At 45.9% G+C, this 18,721-nt stretch overlaps 1 protein-coding gene across 6 annotated transcripts in view; it reads right to left on the bottom strand.

Moving 5' to 3' along the window:
* The window catches only part of Nav2 (neuron navigator 2), a 646,610-nt gene that overhangs the window by 222,920 nt on the left and 404,969 nt on the right, over positions 1 to 18,721 (bottom strand). For all 6 annotated transcript variants that reach the window (XM_076934936.1, XM_076934914.1, XM_076934921.1 and 3 more), the window contains exon 3: positions 10,223 to 10,275. In XM_076934936.1, coding sequence (XP_076791051.1) covers positions 10,223 to 10,275 — 53 coding nt within the window. The remainder of the gene's footprint in view (positions 1 to 10,222; positions 10,276 to 18,721) is intronic.

The raw sequence follows: 18,721 nt of genomic DNA, 5'->3' as shown, positions 1-18,721 counted from the left end.
CTTGTAAAATCTGCTTAAATGTCATGTGAATTACAAGACAAACATGCGTTAGGACCCTAGATTATATCCACAGAGCAAATGAAGGGTCCCCGAGACTAAGGAACTAGAACTGGTAGGAAAGTCATTTCCGTGAGAACACAGCACAGACAGTACAATTCAGACTCCATCAGTTTAGAATATATAATGTTCTTAAAGACTGTTCAAATGTGTCCTAAAAGAGTGCCAGAATGGGCTCTAGGCTAAACTTCAGCAGACCTTTTGGAAATACTCTCAACCTAAAACATTTTGAACTCCCCGGTGAATAGATACTGTACTTAAAAGCATATTTGAACAGGTACATCCCAAAGTATTTTCTTTTTCTTAAAATATTTTTTTGAGACAGTCTTGCTATTCAGTCTGGCCTTGGACTCATGGCAATCCTCCTGCCTCAACCTCCTGAGGTCCTGGGATTACAGGTATACGCCGCCATGCCCAGCTGAGGCTTTTCTCTTGGCTCTAACGTCGAGCGAGTGGGCTGTGAAACTGGCAGCTTGAGTTTTTCATGTGAGTTTGTAAAGGAGGTCAACTCTCCCACACCTCCCAGACCCCTGGAACTAAAAGCTGCAGGGTCAAGCCCAGAATATTCTATTTAGCATTCACTGAAGTTTGGGAAGCCTTGCTTAAGAGGCTTTGCCAAGCCCAAATAGCTTGCAACTTTGGAGTTTTTGTTTGTTTGTTTGTTTTGTTTTGTTTTTTTTTGTTTCCCCTCATAACTGTGATGTGAGCCAGGAGTGGCAGTACACCATGATTTGTGAGTTCCAGACCAGCCTGGCTGCAATATGAGAACTTGTTTAAAACAAACAAACAAACAAACAAACAGCAAAAACACACAAAACAAATAAACAACAAAACACTAAGTGAAACTATAAAACTGAGAAGACAGAGAATGGGAGAATTCTTGTCCTAGAACAACTAGAGAAATCTTCAAGTACCTGAAAGTATTACAGTTATTAAACTCTGACACACACAGCCTTGCCTCTGCGTCTGAGGAGCCCCCAGTGATCAGATAACTCTTAACAGTTTAACTCCACCCTCTGAGAAACATGAGCTAAACATGGTGAACCTGGCTAGCCCAATGTCAGGACCTAGGCGAAGAGATGGAAAACAGGCTACTTCTACAACAAAGCTTTTGTGCTATTTAATAACACATAAAATATGACCAGTCTCTCATAAAAATGGCTTATACAGCATGTCAATTACAAGACAAACACACATAAGTCGGGGAGCATGACCCACGCCTGGGTTTATGTTTGCAGAAGAACGGTATCTGTCAGCATCAACTCTGGGGCCTCAGTAGGAATGGCACAGCCTTTCCTGGCTGCTCAAGAGTCCGGGATGCCTGTGATGCAGGGGTTGGGAGGATAATAATGTACCAGAAATGGACTATGGCTGCTCTGTAGACCTCCTACCTGCAGCTTCTTGGAATGTGCAGGCGTGGAGGCCTCCTTCCTCATACATGCAAACAGTGGAGGCGACTTCCAGGAAAGTCAGCCCTGCAGGAAAGAGACTGGCTGTGGTACAGCCAGTGTTATTAAAGAATGCCAAAGACCTGGGCAGGATCTCCCTTCTGATCTGGTAAGCCGCTGTGCTTGAATCCTAGAGTGTGTTTGCTCCCTGATGCTCCTATGAGCAATCGCCACAAGCTTAACAGCTCTGAACAACCATGAACTCCACGGTTCAGAAGTCCTATGTTGGCCTCAGAGAGCTAAATTCACGCTGCTTCGGAGCTGTGTCCATTTGAGCAGCAGCTACAGCAGGACCTGTTTCCTAGCACCCCTGTATTTCATAGCTCCTGGCCCTTTCCTCTGACTCCAAAGCTGGCAAGATTAAACCCATCAGGTGCCATTATTTCCTGCCCCTTAAAGGATTCTTGTGCCCACCCCAGGCCTGCCCAGATAACCATCCCAGGTTACAATCCTTAGCTTGCAAAACAACATGCGCCACCAGCCATGGAGATCAGGATGCCACAGAGATGTTGGTTCCTCACTCAACCTCACTTCACTGAGCACCTACTTTCTGACCATGAGGAAACTCCTTGTTGCACAGATCAACAGTCATGGGTGGCATGCAGTGAGAATGCCCACCAGATGTACACTTGCTTCGAGCCCCTCCCACTGACTCCTCTCTCCCCTCATGGCCTGCCTCAGGACAGCTTCCATTATCCCGCTTTTATAAGAGAGGAGCTGCCCCAGAGAGAACTGGGCTCTGTCCAGGCCACACTTCCCATTCCAGCCCATGCTCGTCTTTCTTCACCTGACTCTTTTAAACCCTGAGCCATTGCTTATACCCCTCTGTAAGGGATGGCAGGATACTGTGAGTCCCACCCTTCAGTGTCATAGTCAGTTCTTCTCCTTAGATCACTGTCCCTGTACAGTGACCGATAATAATAAAGGGACTTGATAGAGCCAGGTTTCCGGCATAAGAGCCTCAGGGTGACACTCATCAGAGCTGGGTGACCTCAGACAAGCTACTCAACTGCTGCCTGCCTCAGTTTCCTTTGTTTTAAAATGGTACTAATCATGTCTGCCTCCATAGAATATACAAAGACCAAGTCAGTTAATACAAAGTATCTACAATAGTATTCAGCACACAGTGTGTACACGTTGGGTTTCCTGTACAATACTGTATGAGACCAGTTGAAGAATACTAAGAACAACAGCTCTGAGGGAGGGAGGGAGGGAGGGAGGGAGGGAGGGAGGGAGGGAGGGAAGGTGATGCTCTATCGTGACTCTCAGCCCTGTAGAGCCTGGCGTCCAGATTGTTCCTTAATCTTAATGGAATGAACAAAACATACATCCTTATCCTGAGAGGTGTCAGGAGACTAAAATGAGCTGCAGCATCTGAAACACTCAGAAGGTGGCTCGTCTCAGAAAGGTGGCTTGTCATCCTTGTCATCTTGGTATTAGTCTATGGTAGCATCCAATGGGGATGCCTCGGTACACTTACTTAAAACAAAAGAGCAAACTGAAAAGGAGACATGGGTCCTGACAAGTGGCATCTCCTACTTAGGTCTTCTAGGCTAATCCAGGAAGAATTAAGGCAAGGAAAGAAGTTTGTTAACATTGCTACATTTCCCTGAACTCAAATAAACAATATCTATCAAGGAATAAGACCTCGACTCACCCATCCTTCCTCATACACTTGAGATGTCCAGTATTGGAGCTAATGGGGACAGTAAATAGATCCTGAAGGACCTTCTGGCTTATTCTTGAGAGTGAGAACAGGAATGGAGAGCTACTCGTAGTTTTCAAGAGACCTGAGCTCAGTTCCCAGCAACCAAGTCAGGTAGCTCATAGCTACCTGTAATTCCAGCTCTATGGAATTTGAGACACTTCTGGACTCCTTGAACACCTGCAGTCACTCATCCACAAACCCACACAGAGACACATACACACATAAATAAAAAAGAACATTAATAAAATAAACCAGAAGCCTAAGGAAGAGAGGCAGAAATGAAGACCGCTATCACCTTTAAATGTAACAGTCAAACCCAACCAGGATGGTGGAATGGCCACTGGGTAGGAAGCCATGGGCGCTTCCTGCTGCTCTTGGTTCTGGCTTCCTATTTTGCTATAAATTCCAAGTGGCCTCTGAGCTTTCCCTCATTCCTTCTTGGTTCTGTAACATTTGTGTGCCCTTAGGGCCATGTAAAAATAGACCCAGAAGCCTCGTGTGGAGGCAACTCAGCTGCCCAAGGATCTCAGACACTCCCAAGGCATGCGGCCGACTTGCTGGCAGCTGCTGTTAGGGTTCCCAGTCACTGTGCCTAGAAATTTGATCTGGTTGCAGATGTCTCTCTCCTGGCCCAGGAGGCTCTGCAGAGAATGAGGCCGAGAGACCTGGCGCCCAGAGGCATCTCAACTAGAGGCCACCTGCTCATGGCAGCATGTGAGTTCTTAGTGATAGGTTACCTCAGGCCTCTCCCAGAAACATTCAGACCCCTCCCTTCCTGCTAACTCCTATCTCCAAGGTCAAAAATCATGGAAAACAAAAAATAGTGAGGAGGAAGGCGCTGTTTTTTTTTTTTAATTGCATATCTTCTCCATCACATCAGTGAAGACCCCAAGTCTTCCTCCTCTTAGGTGAATAACCTGTTCCCAAATCCTCAGTTTTCATTTGCAAATGTAGATTTAGAAAAATCATTCTTCTGTCTTAAATCAGTAGTGATCCCTAATATTGTCAGCTTAATGGGATTTATCATCACCAAGGAAACAAGGGCATCTATCTTTGTGTGGGAGCTTCTACATTGGTTTAAATGATGGAAGACTCATCCTGATATGGGTGGTACCATGACATGAGCTGGGATCCCAGATTGAATAAAAAGGAGGTAGTGAGTTGGACACCAGCATTCATCTCTCTGCTTCCTGAATTCGGAAACATGACCTTGAGCTCCTCTGCCTCTGTACCTTCCCTACCATGATGGCCTGGACCTTCAAATTGTGAGTCAGCTAAGTTCCCCTTCCTAGTTGCTTTTCTCAGGTATTTGTCATTGAAAGGAAAAAAGCAACTGATACAACAGTGTTGAGAACTGCATACAACTAGGTGAGCTCCTGGCACATGGTACCAGGAAGAGAAATCTGATTTGTGAGGTCTTTCTCTCTCACATTTCCAGAGAAGGAAGTAAAAAGCTGAAACTAAGGGCCACCCTGTTAAGAAGGGACTGGTCCAGGAGTGACTGACGACAAGACTGGACACTCTGCTGGATGTGTTTCTGTGACAACTTGTCTACTTAGACTGTCATCTGCAGATCTAACCATACTGAGTGGTATCCATGCCCAGCACACAGATCATCCTGTGGGAGTTACAAAGCAATGCTTTGAAGCAGGTATGGTTCTCAGAACTTCAGTAACATACCCCGGACACAGCTGGTGACCTCAAGATGCATATGCTTTGCAACCTCAGGGGTCAGAAGGAAAACAAAGCCCTAATCCAGTCACAGAGTGAAGGAGGAAAGCCGTGGCCTTAGCCTAGTGCTGTCTTCCTCCTCCTTCAATCTCTGTGTCTCCCCAGATGCTGACCCTGGCAAAGGTTGAGCAGGGAAAGTCTGCCCTATGCTGCCCACTCCTCTTGTAGCAGTAACTCAGCTTACCACTTCTGAATGGGGGTTCTACACATAACACCATGGTGAGGGGTTCTTCCCTTGGAAATTTTGCAAAGTCCTGCCATCCCCTTGTCTGTACTTACCTGCAGACTTGGAAACCTGGGTATTGGCATTTTCTACAGGGCAGGGACAGGAGCAAGGGCATTCTCGGATAAGGAGAAGAACTGTTAGGGTAACTGGAGGTTTCTGGAGCTCTAAGGGACACTGGGCCAACCACTCAGAGCAACAATCTGCTAACCTGTATGCCAAATTCTGGGTCGTTACCACTTGAGGAGGAGAGAATTGGCAGTTTTCCTCCAATTTCTCAAGTGTTCTACATCCTTAAAAACATGAACCACTAAATGATGACATCAGCATCAGTATCATCACCATGGAAACCACCAAGGAGGCAATGGGAAGGAGGGAACAAGCTTCCGTGTAGGCTACAAAGAGTGAACTAAGGGCGTTTACCCAGCACTCTAACAGCAGCCGCAGCAAACACTGTCCACCTTAGTGTATTTGCCATCTTAATTACTACCAACTATTGTAGTGAGAATTCTGGTTTCTTTAAAAAAAAAAACCACACACGGAAATATTGTGGGAATATGTCTTTGTTTTAATCCCAGGTGTGGGATATGGGGCTGCTTCAGATTGTCCACAGCAGGAGACTATGATTTGCCCCGTGCTCTAGCAGGGATGTGGGTTTGCAAGCTGCAGATGGCTTCTGCGAGTGTGTGTGATATTGGAATTCTGGGAATTTTTCAGAGGTTATGTAAATGCCAGGGCCCCGTAGAAGGGACTGGTTGGGGGTCAGTTGGTGGTTGGATGCTGTTGGTTGCGGTTTGTCAAGTAGCTGTCGCGTTCGAAGAGATGAAAAGAAGAAACTAGATATCCTGATGGCAAAGATGAAACTTGCTCCAAGGAATTTGACACCTCCTAATCAGCAGGAAGTAGCCTAATGATATTGTTGGTCCTTAAAAGTAGCAAAATAAATAAATAAATAAATAAATAATCAAGCTACAAACTATCACTACTTTCGTTGCCTTATTAGTTCACACATGTGTGCGCACACACATACTGTATGTGAGTTATTATCATTCCCACTTCAGAGGACAGGAAACTCAAGGCTTCAAAGATTAAACAATTAGTTCCAGGCCTCTGAACTGAAGCAAGGCGGTGAACATCCTCCTGGCTGGCAACTCAGGCAGTCTTCAGTCTAGAGATTCCAGGGGAAAAGAAAAGAAGATTCCCAGAGACCCACACTGAGAGGCCAGTGGGCTGCTGGAATGGAGGCCAGGCTGAAGGGAATAGCAGGTATAAGTCTCCTCTCTAAAAAGGCTCAGCTCTATGTGTCCCTTAAAGGACTACAGAAAGGCAAGTTGCTTAAAATAATGATTACAAGAGAAAACCACTGCCTGCCACTGGCTAGTCCAAAGCTCTACAGGGAACAAAGCCCATGAGATCTCATGGGGCATTGAGTTCTAGGCGAGAAGGAGCGACCCAGTGGCCGCTCAGCACCCTCTGGCTGAGCTCCAAGCAATGTTTTCCCTTCCAAACTAACACTTAATTCTGCTGAACAAATCATTTGAAAACCAAAGAGATGCCCCTTGGTTGCCATGGCAACATCACACAGACAAAACATTTCTACCAGCTTTGACGCACACACAAACTTACTAAAGGGTCAATGGGATATGTTTGGTAAGAGGGTAGGGGGTGGGGGTGGGGCAGGGAATGATATTTCTAGAGCTCTATGTCCAAGGATTTGGCTCTAAAAGATTCAAAGTCAGACTGAAATAGGCTAACAGACTTCATAAGAACAAGCTGAAGTCAGGCTTGCTCTGGATACGTAAAGCCCTGACTTTTATCAACACTGTCGAGTTTGTTTGCTGAAGAGCTGAACACCAAGGGTCATGGATGCTGGGAAATGAGCATGAAGTACTTGCGGAAAGTACTGAACAACCTGCCACTTAGGTTTCTACCTGCAAAGGACAGTACCACACCAACCACAGCCAATCAGAAGGCTGAATATCCCAGCACAGAAGGGCTTAAAACCAATTGCCATCCAGGTATGTGTGAATGCTGACATGAGAAATCAACAATTCCTTCCAGCTAGGTAGGGTTTGCTGTTCCTAGACCCCATGACCGAACTGCCTGCCATCAAAGATGAACAAATAGCCTTGGGTCTTTTCCTCCAGAAAGCTTTACTCTGGGACTAACCCCAGAAGCAGCAATCTAGGGGGTAAAAAAAGAAGCAGGCTTACCTCAGTTCTAAATGCTCCTCCATTCTCTGAGTTCTGCCATACCTTGGGCTCTTCCAAGCCCCGCCTTTCATCATGGGAACAAAAGGGCAAGGGCAGACACTGCTGGGCAGTCAGAAGAGGCCTCAGCTGCAGCCTTACAGGATTCGTGCCTCAGAAATGACCTTCCTGGGGAAGGATGGGCTCTAGCATCCTAGTGTTCTAATTGTTCTCTGATCTCTTGGCCACGCACCTGATTGTCCTGTGGAGAGACCACTTCTTGCTGCCCGCTATTCACCTGGCCTAGCTCAGAGACTGGCACCAGGACAACATTCTGTGACTGTTTGCTGACAGGCCATTAGGACACAATATCATGTCTCTTGTGACCCATGGCACTACCCCCTGGAATTTCAGCCTACGTCCAGTGTCTGTTCTTATTTCTCCATGCTTAAAAAAGACAGTGGGACTCAAAGTGGGGGTGTGGTGTGGCTAGAGAAGAAACTAGAACTCCTGGTCAGCCTGTGGGCAGGGCATTGGAAGTGAAGGAAAAGGTGCCTTGCTTTGCAGGCTTGTTCCTCCTGCGAAGCTCACTGACCAGCTGATGAACTGGCCTTCTGCTTGGAACAGCTGCTTTTCTTCAGTTGCATTACTAAAGGCTCCTGGTAGATACTCCTATACCAAAATTTGGGAGAATCACCCACCCTCCCTGTAGAATATCTTTTGCAAGGTCTCATCTCACTGTGTGTCATCGTCCCTTTACCAAAAATCGATGCTCTCCTTCAAACAGCAAAGGGTCATCACTGCTCACCCTAGACAGAGCCCAACAGGGAGATTAACTGAGTAGGAAACTAGAAATGCTGGATAGCACACTCTCAAATTCTACTCTGACAGGAGCACAGGCACTTTTACTCTGAATGTTTACATGCACGCACGTGTGTATATGCACACATATTCAGTCAGTCACAGTAACACCTCACTCTCTATATGAGCTGGTAGAACTGCAGAGGACACTTGTAACTATTTTATGGCACTGTAAAGGACAATATCCCTGGTGTACACAAAACCAACCTCTCCTCATCTCCAAAGGAATAGAATGGAGCTCGTAGACGTTCCTTATCTCCCCAGACTCAAATCATCTTTGCCAAACCCTTCTCTGCTAGGTTTGCCATAAGACTGTCTGCTTCCCCACCCCACACTGGAACCAATTATCACAGGCAATTATAGGATTTTATACTGCTGTTCTAAAAAAGAAAAACAGAAAAAAAGCCCACACTGCCCTCCTCCTCAGTACTAACATAGCTGAGCTGTGGGGAAGCCACAGGATTGCTTTGCTCTTGTGATAGTATTTATAACAAACACATTTGCAGATTAAAAATAAATTTGCCCAGAAGAGTCTGAGATGGTAACATTTCATAAGCTTGAGAGTAGACTTTAATGACAACAAACAGCATCTTTAACAAATAGTGCAGGGCATACATTTGGACCAAATAAAATAAAAGGCTGCCTACCTTCAAATGTCAGCTCTACACACATGACACCAGGCTAGGACAAATGCATTGATATCTGTCCTAGAGAGAAGGAAGGAATACCTCTCTTTCACATGAAGATTGCCTCATGTATGTAAGATGCTTGCACTGAAATTAAGTCTTCTATTGTCCAAAATTTTTCAATTATTAATACACTAGACAGCTGCAGTAGCACTAGTAAAAATAGCAGCCAACCCTTCCCAAGAGTCAGAGCCGTTCTCAGAGTCCTGGCTGTGGATTTTCCTACATAAGGAATGGTTGGTCTATGGAGCAAACAAAAAGAGCAAAGCCTCCAGGGGCCTCACCAAAGAGAAGGAACTTCCTTCAGAATGTAAAATAGAAAATGAGAATTTCACACACACACACACACGCACACACACACACAGATGTACACATACACAGAGAGACATACATACACATACACACACATGTCTACACACACTTCTTTACAATAAAAATAGGTTTTGTGCACTTTAAAAAGTTGTCTTAAAAGGCTACCTCTGTCCAACTCCTCAGGATGCAAACAAGTCAGAACGTTAAAGAGAGTTCAAGAAATGCCAGGCACTCTGGAATCCGTGGCATCTGTCAAATGGTGAGGAGTCGGGTGTGGACGGAAAAAATATTTTGTGCCCTTCTTTAGATTTCTGAAGCAAATCCACATCCAGGTATTTGGACATCCTACCCGACTCTGACAACAAGTACTCTCTGAAGAAGCACTAAGATCTCCCACAACACAGGCCTCCAGTCTCCCAACACAGTGATAGATATGAACTCAAGGGCTTGGCAACAGAAGGAAAGAACAGACTAAAAGATTAATTTTTGTATTTTTAAAGCTTACATACATCACACTTGCCAGGATATCACTTGTCATGGTTGCTGAGCAGAGTTCAGAAGTAGTCACTGTCCGTTTTCCAGTTACCACCACAGAGCCAACTTCATGTCCCTCTCCTCTTTACAGTCCAGATTGAATGTCCCACCCTGGTTAGTCAGAGTCCATCATCCCTACCGGAGCCTCTGCAGCCCACACAGGCAAAAATAATAACAGATCTCTGAGCCATAGAGAGTCCGTGTTCTAAGGGTGCATGTGTGCATACCTATTCTGTATGACTTCTTGTAACATAAAAGATGTTTCATTTTTGCATCCTGACTATACAGACATCAAAACCATTTCTTAATGAATGCCAACAAATGTGTCAGAAGCAGAAAGCACAGCTACTTGGGGACGGCTGTTGGGGAACTAACCCCACGGAGGAACTTCTGGTGTGAGTGTTTTTCAAGCTGCTCAGGTCTTTCAGAGACCACGGCCTGCTAACCTTACACTACCCCAAGGACCCACTTACCATTTGCGATCTGTTCTTTGGACAGCCATTGATGTCTTCAATCTTGTCGTTTGCTGTAAAAGGAGACACAAGTTAGCAAAACAAATAGCAGAAAGACAGTTTCAGGACTGATTGCCAGACACATGAGTCCAGCCAAGTCCAAAGTTCCACACTGGGGTCCGTCCGAACAAGGCTGTGTGTGAAATGCTGAGAGCCACATCTAGCAAGCTTCGGGACTTACTCATCAAGCTGCCATCCTCCAGGGACAGCTGGGGCAAGGTCATCATCACTTCAAGTAGAGACAACTGCACTGACAATCATCTTGCCTTGACAGGACACAGTAGCAATGTCTGACCTGGGGAACAAGTGAGTTGTGGTTGCATGGCAGGCTGCAGACACAAATTTAACTGCAGTCCCTCCACAAAGATGGGGGTGGCTCTGAGAAGACTGGACCACTTCTGACTCAGCAGGTGGGGACAGAAGCCAATGAAAGCTGCTCAAAGCAGCTGTAACCAGAAGTACTTAGTATTGCCCTTGGGAGCCCTGACTTCATGAAGTGGAGACAAATAAGGAGATGGAGAGTCAGACCCCAAAACACCTTGACCAAGACCAGATAGCAAATCCACATAGACCAGGCTGCACACATGCTTGAGGTGGCACCTTGCTAGGCTACGTGAAAAGTAAAGGAGGTACATTGAATGAACAAGAATCAAACACCAATAAGGAGGGAAGATCCAACTTCCTATGGTAAATGCAATTTACCATATAGAAGTGGGAATTCTTAGGAAATACAATCCGAGGTATTTGTGGAGAGGGGACCAGTGGAAGCAGCAGGAGAAAGCTATGGTTGCTGCCTGTTTGCATCAGCTCTAGAGTTCCTCAGCTATGGTACTCAACCTCTCTAGGCCATAGATCCCTCCTCTATATAAGGAAGCTGACATCACCTCCTTCAAGAGGAGCAATGAAACTGTGGTGCCAAGGATACTGGGAAAATGCCGCAGTGCCTGGTACACAGTAGGTGCTTCGTGTATCATTAGTTATGACATAGTCTTGATGATATAGTCGTGATCTCGATGACTCCATGTTGGGTAGACTCAGAAACTCGACTAGAGCTCCATATTAAGGAATAAGCCCCTATTCCCCTTCCCTAAGCACTCTGTTACTGGAGGGAAATGTGCCCTGGGGTCTCTGCTCTCCAGCACTTTGTGCCCATCTGACCTGATCCTACTGACTTCACATGGAACATCCCCTGTTCTAGTCTCCCCAACCCAGGCTTTGAGAGCCTGGCAGACATGCCAAGGCTGCATCTCAAATTGTTCCAGAGCTTACAACTGCCTGCAAAATCTAATTCCTCCCCTACTCCCTCAAATTTCTCATCAGACTATTATGACTATAATGGCTATAACTTGCATAGAGACGAAGGACATTGAAAACCATCTAAAAAAAGATAACAGCATCAGAGTACCCAGGCCTTTTAGGACTTCAGAATGCTAGCCCTTCATCAGCTCAGATTACACTTACATTTTCTCTTGTGTTCTATCTTAAAAGAGACTCTCAAAGATGGAAAGCAAGCTAGGGGCCTGGAGCCAGCTTGGTTAGTACAGATTTACTTGATTCGAGCATGCCAAAATGATTAGACATGCAGGGTGGTGACCCACCAGGGGACTCTTCAATCTTCAGAGATGAAGTTGAGGATTTTCAACCCTGCTTAATGTCAGGACACAGAGAAAGGAGTTTTTGAAAGCCCTAAGACCAAATGAATGTCAAGAATAGGAGAGTAACAATGTCTGGTTGGCTGGGGATGTAGCTTAGTGGTAGAGGACTTGCCTAGCATGTACAAGGTCCTGGGTTCAATCATGAGTGGGGGAAGGGAGAGAGGGAAGGCCAGCTCAATGAGCAGGAATGACATTTGTTCTTTAGTTCACAAGAAAAGTTCACAAGTATCCAGAACAGATTGCTGTCATCTAAAGCCCATATAAAACAGAGATGTCCACCTGCCTCGTTTTCTACCATGCCTCCAGAGCTAAGGCCATGCCTATCATAGTAGTCATTCAATAAATATTTGTCAAATGGAATGAAGAAACGAGTATTCAGAACATCTCAAGGAAACCATGCTTTGCTGCTGATCTTGAAGCAGCTGTCCTTTTGCTAGTACATACAGATGGGCACACCGAAGACAGGAAAATAACCGAATACCCTCAACAGATGGCAGTCCTTCACACATGAGAAGTTACGGCAAGCTCAGGGGCTCACCATGAACTCTCATATGTTAGAGTTAGTGTGTGGTTCTGGCGAGTCAGCAGCAAAGGTATCTCCACTGTATGTTTGCAGCAGCCCGAGTTGTGAGTCACTGTCCCGATGGATGCACCTGATCTGTGTCCACATCACTGGGTACTGATGAGGGCCCATGTTGCTGGCTCCTTATCACAGAACAGGATAGGGAGCTGGGATGGTAAAGAGTCACTCGGGGGAGTGTGAAGGATCCTGTTAGGTGGAAATGAAAGAGTTTGGTCTAATAACTCCTCTAATTCTCGTTGGCAGTCTGTCATATAAATGCACTCATGCCATCTGTGATTTCAAACATCACAGCTCCTATGACCTGATACTGCCACTCAGAATGGTGAAAATAACCCCATAGCATGTAGCCTACTTAGTAAGCACTCAGAGAGTCCACACAAAGATGCAAGTCAGATGGCTAAACCAAACTCGAATTCTTAAAAGAGCAAGGTTAAGCCTTGGGCCATCTAGTTTCTATTTTTATATCATTTAAGTACTTCTTTATTTAAATCCCCAAATCTTTCTATGGTTGTCATAAATACATAGCAGTGGTTCTGTTGGGCCTTTCGAGCCAAACACAGTAACTTAGAGTGAGTGGGGGGTGGGTCTCTGGTTGGAGCCCCAAATCAGATAATCAAAGAAGTGTACATTTGTCCTCTGAGTGCTCGGCCACGATTAGACTAGCACCTCTAAGAACCTATGGTAAATTATCTACCCTAGGGTGTTCAAGACATACTTAATCCCACTAATGCAGTAACTTACCTACACACAAGGTGACAAGTTACATATTGGAAAGTGTCAACATGTACCTTTAGTAATGGCAGTGACATCAAACTCTGTGCCTATACTTCTTCAAAGCACATAGTACACATCCCTGGCTACTGACAGCCCATGAGAGGCAGTATGAGAGGACTCACATGGCTCACACAGAGCCACAGAGCAGCAAGTCATTGACAGAGGGGTATAGTCCTTTACGCTGTCTTGAACTTCCAGGATAGAGGGAGCAGAGGAACACCAGAGTGAGCAGTCTGGAGCAGACAGCCATGTCAAGGACCCCAGTGCCAGGGGGCTGAGGGGAGGGGAGGGGAGTATAGGAGAGGAAGGGAGGGAATAGGAGGGGAGAGGAGGGGGTATAGGAGAGGAAGGGAGGGGGAGGAGATAGGAGGGGGAGGGGAGGGGAGGGGAGAGAAGTTACTCCTCCTATGGAGGAGTGGCAAAGCCTTTCCCAAGTGAGGATCAAGAGGGATAGGAAAGCTTTCCTCGTGTATCCAAGTATGAGTGTTTATGAATGATTGGCCGGCGTGATTCTCTGGGACATTTACAGGCTGCGATGGCTCACATACAGACACTATCTATCCAAGCTAGTTAACTCCTCTCCTGTGCTATACCCAATAAACAGGCTGAGGTTTGGGGTTAGCAGCAGGAGTGGGTGGCCTCCATCAGAGCACAAACCCCAAACCAGGCTGCTTCCCACTGCACGTCTGTCCTTTCTTCATCCCTTCATACCTTTAGTCAGGGTTCCAGGACTGAAGCTACTTGGGACAAGGTACTGGAACATGGGGCATCCGAGACAGGGGTGAGAAATGAGAGCCTCTGAGCTCTTCCTGTTTCTAAGGGGAAGGTTCTCATTTCTCTCTCTCTCTCTCTCTCTCTCTCTCTCTCTTTCTCTCTCTCTCTCTCTAACTCTTCATCCCTGTCTTTCCCCCACTCTTCTGCTTTCTCTCCCCTGCTTCTCTCACCTCAGCTCTTTCTGGTGTCACCTCAGACTAAACAGATGGAGGCCACTGTTTTCTTTTGACTCTCACAGATCTCCTTGGCCATTCCCAGTGCTCAGGCATAGCATGTGATAGACAGCACGAGACTCAAGATGCTCACACCAGCAAGAGTCTAAACACAGAAACCAAGCCCTTTGCTATAAAAAAAATCAACAGTAGCACTTTCTATCTACTGTACAGAAGGCAACCTGGGGAAGCAGGGGTATTAAGCAGCCCAGTGTTCAGAGTAGGGTCTGGAAGGGGGTACCTAGGGCAGATGAAGACTGAGTAACATGGAGAGAAATCGCTTCCCAGTTTGGAAATGAGCTGGTCCTCACTGACACTCAACATGCCCTATGCTGTACTCAGGGTTCCTACCTGATGCTGCCCTATTGACCTTGTGCCTCCACCATCAGCCTTTCCTCATGGACTCCTCTGTAGACCAAGCTGGCCTGGAACTCAGAGATCTGCCTGCCTCTGCCTCCTGAAGGCTGGAATTAAAGGCCTGTACCCCACCACCACCTGACACTCCTGCCTGCTTCTTACCACCTTCCCCCCTCCCCCCATCTAAATTAAGGTCCATTTTCTCTCTCCCTCCTCCTGGCCTCATAGTCTCTACATAGGAACGCTAAGAGCACACACACACACACACACACACACACAAATTTAATGAATCTTACTTTACGTTATTATTTTTGACAGAGTCTTGCTACATTGCTTAGGTGGTCTTGAGCTTCTGGGCTCAGTCAATCTCCACACCCTAGCCTACCAAGTAGCTAAAACTCCATAAGAGTCCTCACACACCTGGCTTGAATCATGTTAGAGTAAGCAATGCAGATCACATCCTGAGCCCCTTGTACTTCAATATGGATTTTGTAAAGGACACGGATATCATCTTCCATGGTATAATTATAAAACTCAAAAAATTTAATGTTGACACAATGCCAGTGCTCCAATTTTGTCAACTAACTCAAGAATGTCTGAGAGAGCATTTTTATCCCCACTCAGAGGCTGCAGGCAGAGACCACACAGCCCATTTCTTGTGCCTCCTCAGCCTCCTCCATCCTGGCATCACTTCTTGCTTTGTCTTTCAAGGCACTAAGGCTTTAGGGAAACACGGGCCAGTTTTGTTTCAATTAATTTTTTTTTTAACAGAATGCTCCACAGTTTGGGTTTGTCTGTGATTTCTTGTGATTAGTCTCATGCACTTCATCCCAAACTGAAACATAACTGAAGTAAGGTCATGTTCTTCCCAGCAAACCATCTTAGAATGCCAGGGCTCCCATCTGCCCCGTACCAGGACTGGGATTTGGATCATGTGGTCATGATATGGGCTGATAACCTCCCCACCCCCATAGCCACTAGGGTTCATCTTGCATGCATTCTGTTTGCACGCTCCACACAAGATAAAACCTAGGTGCTATGGACCAGAGACATCCTAGTCCTGCCCTCCCCAAGCCTTCTCTAGATACCCTCTTCAGTATGGACCTCACCAGGAAGATGCAGCAGTGTTTAGCAGCAGCTTTCTTGTGTATAGCCAGGTTCCCTCTTCACCACCGTGTTTATTTGTAAATTTTCTGCTTATTACCAGTATAGTCCATATTTTATTCCATTGTTATAATCCACTGGTACTATCAGTTTGTTCTAACACCACCAGATTTCCCTGGTTTCTGTAGCCCTGGCAGCAAGAACTGGTCCTTTAACACTAAGGAGAGATTCTGCTGAATGAAAGAAGGACTGAGTGTGAATCACATATTCCCGAGATCACTGAATCCACAGTCAGAAATTTAATTCCCAGTGTGGTTGTATATAGAAGTAGTGCCAATGTGGAATGATTTAGCCATAAAGACAAAGCCTTCACGAATGGGACAAGAGAGACCTTTACTCACAGTTGTCACCCTTTCTACCACACCACGCTTGCAGGGATTCCTCACCTAGTGTCTCAGCTTTTCTTGAACCTCACTATGTGCTGGACCCAGGCAAAATTCTGGGTTCCTAGGCAGAAAAAAAGACTTAGACTCAGATCTAGAGAAGACAAAGCCCAAGACCACAGTAGGCAGATGATGGAGGTCCTGCTAGCTGTGGTTGGGCAGCCAGGAGAAGTATCAGAAAGAGCTGGACTCCAGAGCATGAATAGAAACACACCATCCCAAGGGTAGCCACTGGAGTCCAGCACATTGCAAGTGTGGCCAGTAGTACCCTAACTCTAGAAGACTCCCATATGGATATTCATATATGCATCTTGATGTCCACACACAAATACACTCTATATTTTCTCATAATGAACACATAAAGAAGAGAACACTGAATTCAGAATTCAAGAGGAGGAATCCTGGACAGTCCACACTAAGATCAGAAAGTCTCGCTCCTCTCCCATTAGGAGAAATACCACTGGATAGTGGCACAGTTTACATGTGAAATGCTAGCCTCTGATGGAGCCCTTTTAATGGTAGCCTTTTGGCGGCAGAGGCAGAGGTATTTCTGTGAGTTTCATGCTAGCCTAGTTTACATAGTGAGTTCCAAACCAGCTAGTGCCACATAGGAAGACCCTGTCTCAACATACAAAATGGAACAAGAAAGTTCCCCACAGGCTGATGGGTTTGAACCTTTGGTTGCCAGCTGGTAATTTGTTGGGCAAGGTTGGAGAGGAGGAGGCTTGTTGGAGGACATGGGTAGCTGGGAGAGATTTGAGCTTTATAGTCTAAGACCACCTTTTGGCTTTTTGTTCTCCCTCTCTCTCCAGGTATGGATACAATGTGAGTAGACAGTCTCCTGCTCCTTCCACCACACCTTCCTCAACACGATGGACTGTGTCCTCCCGCAAATGTAAGCCAAAATAACCTTTGTCCTTTCAGTAGACGCTGTCAAGTGTTTTATCATAGCAACACTGGGAAAAATGTGCTTCCTTCCAAGTTCCTATCTTCTGGATCTCCATGCATGCACAGAGCTCAGAAGTGTGCCCAGGCATGGAGCTGTCAGGGAAACACCAGTGTGTTAGCACCTGACCTTCTCTGAGAAGCCCCCAGCCAGAGCTACCCTCTTCTGGGCCTGAGGTGCCCCAAAGTCTGTAGTTACGTCATGAGCATCCTTTATCTGAGAATCTGAAATCCAAACTGCTCCAAAATCTGGAACTTTCTGAGCATCAGCCTGATGTGGCATGTAGAAAGTTCCACAAGATTAGCCTTCTGTTTCACATCCAAAATTATCTAAAAACATTGAATAAAGCTATCTTCAAGCTATGTATACAAAGAGCCCATGAAACTTAAGATTGCTTGCTTAGACTTAAAACATTCCCAACATATCACATGCATATGGAAATATATCAAAGCCCCAAAATCTGAAATCCAAAACACATGTAAACCCCGGCATTTGAGAAACTCTGCTGTTACTGACCTGAGCCTCCAGAAACACAGAGCAGCAGTTTAGTTCCAAACGAGCCATTCATCTGAATTGACTCAAGGAAGCATCCTATGCTCCCGAGCAATGAGAAAGCTGATCTCCCATTTTCATAGCTGTGCTCAGCAAACTGACAGTACGCATCCTACCAGGAGCCTCTTCTGAGTCTGTGGTAGGCATGATTAATCAGCTCTGACACTCGACATCATCTTCCTCTGCCTACTGTTCTAGACAGCTGCTACTGAGTGCTATCCTGGAGCACATCAACTTCGCATATTTCTTATTTGATCTCCAACTTCCCTGTCATGAAGCACCCATAAAGAAAACAAGGCTAGCTGACCCACTTTCAAGTCAGAAAAACAGCTGGGGAGATGGCTCAGTCAGTAAAACACTTGATGTGCAGACGTAAGAACCTGAGCTCGGATCTCCAGAATCCATGTAAAAAGCCAGGCGCAGCAGTGCATGCTGACGACCCCAGCACTGGAGAGTAGAGACAGGCGGATCATCCCTGAAGCTCATTGGCCAGGGATCAATGAGATGACCCTGTCTCAAAAAATAGAGATGAATGAGGCCGGAGAGATGGTTCTGTGGTTAGGAATAGTTGCTGCTCTTGCAGAAAACCTGAGTTTGGTTCCCAGCACCTATTTTTAGCTGGCGTACAACTGTTCACAACTCCAGCGCCCTCTTCTGGCCTCAGTGAGCACTGCATTCACATGTATAAATATGCAAATACAGACACACACACAAGTAAAACTAATAAATTTTCAAATAGAGTAAACAAAGGTGGAGGGTGATTAAAGAAGGTACCCTCTATCAGCCTCTGGCCTCCACAAATGTATATGTACACACACATGTACACTCACTCCATGCACTCTCACTCACACCCAATGGTAACAAGTATATGCACACGGGGGAGAGAGGGGTGGGAAACAGAGGTAACAGAGGCAGAGTGAAGTAGGAGCCTGTGAGACATGGGGCAAGGCAGAGAAAGACTCCTCAGTGTTATCCTTTCTCCGTTTCCTCTCTCACTGATAGCTGAAACCGGAGAGGGTCCCAGCAGAACCACACAGCACCACCCCTAGATCTGTTTAAA

Source organism: Arvicanthis niloticus, chromosome 1 (assembly GCF_011762505.2).
Source record: "Arvicanthis niloticus isolate mArvNil1 chromosome 1, mArvNil1.pat.X, whole genome shotgun sequence".
NCBI classification, from domain to species: domain Eukaryota; kingdom Metazoa; phylum Chordata; class Mammalia; order Rodentia; family Muridae; genus Arvicanthis; species Arvicanthis niloticus.
This window is presented reverse-complemented; position numbering and strand designations above follow the sequence as displayed.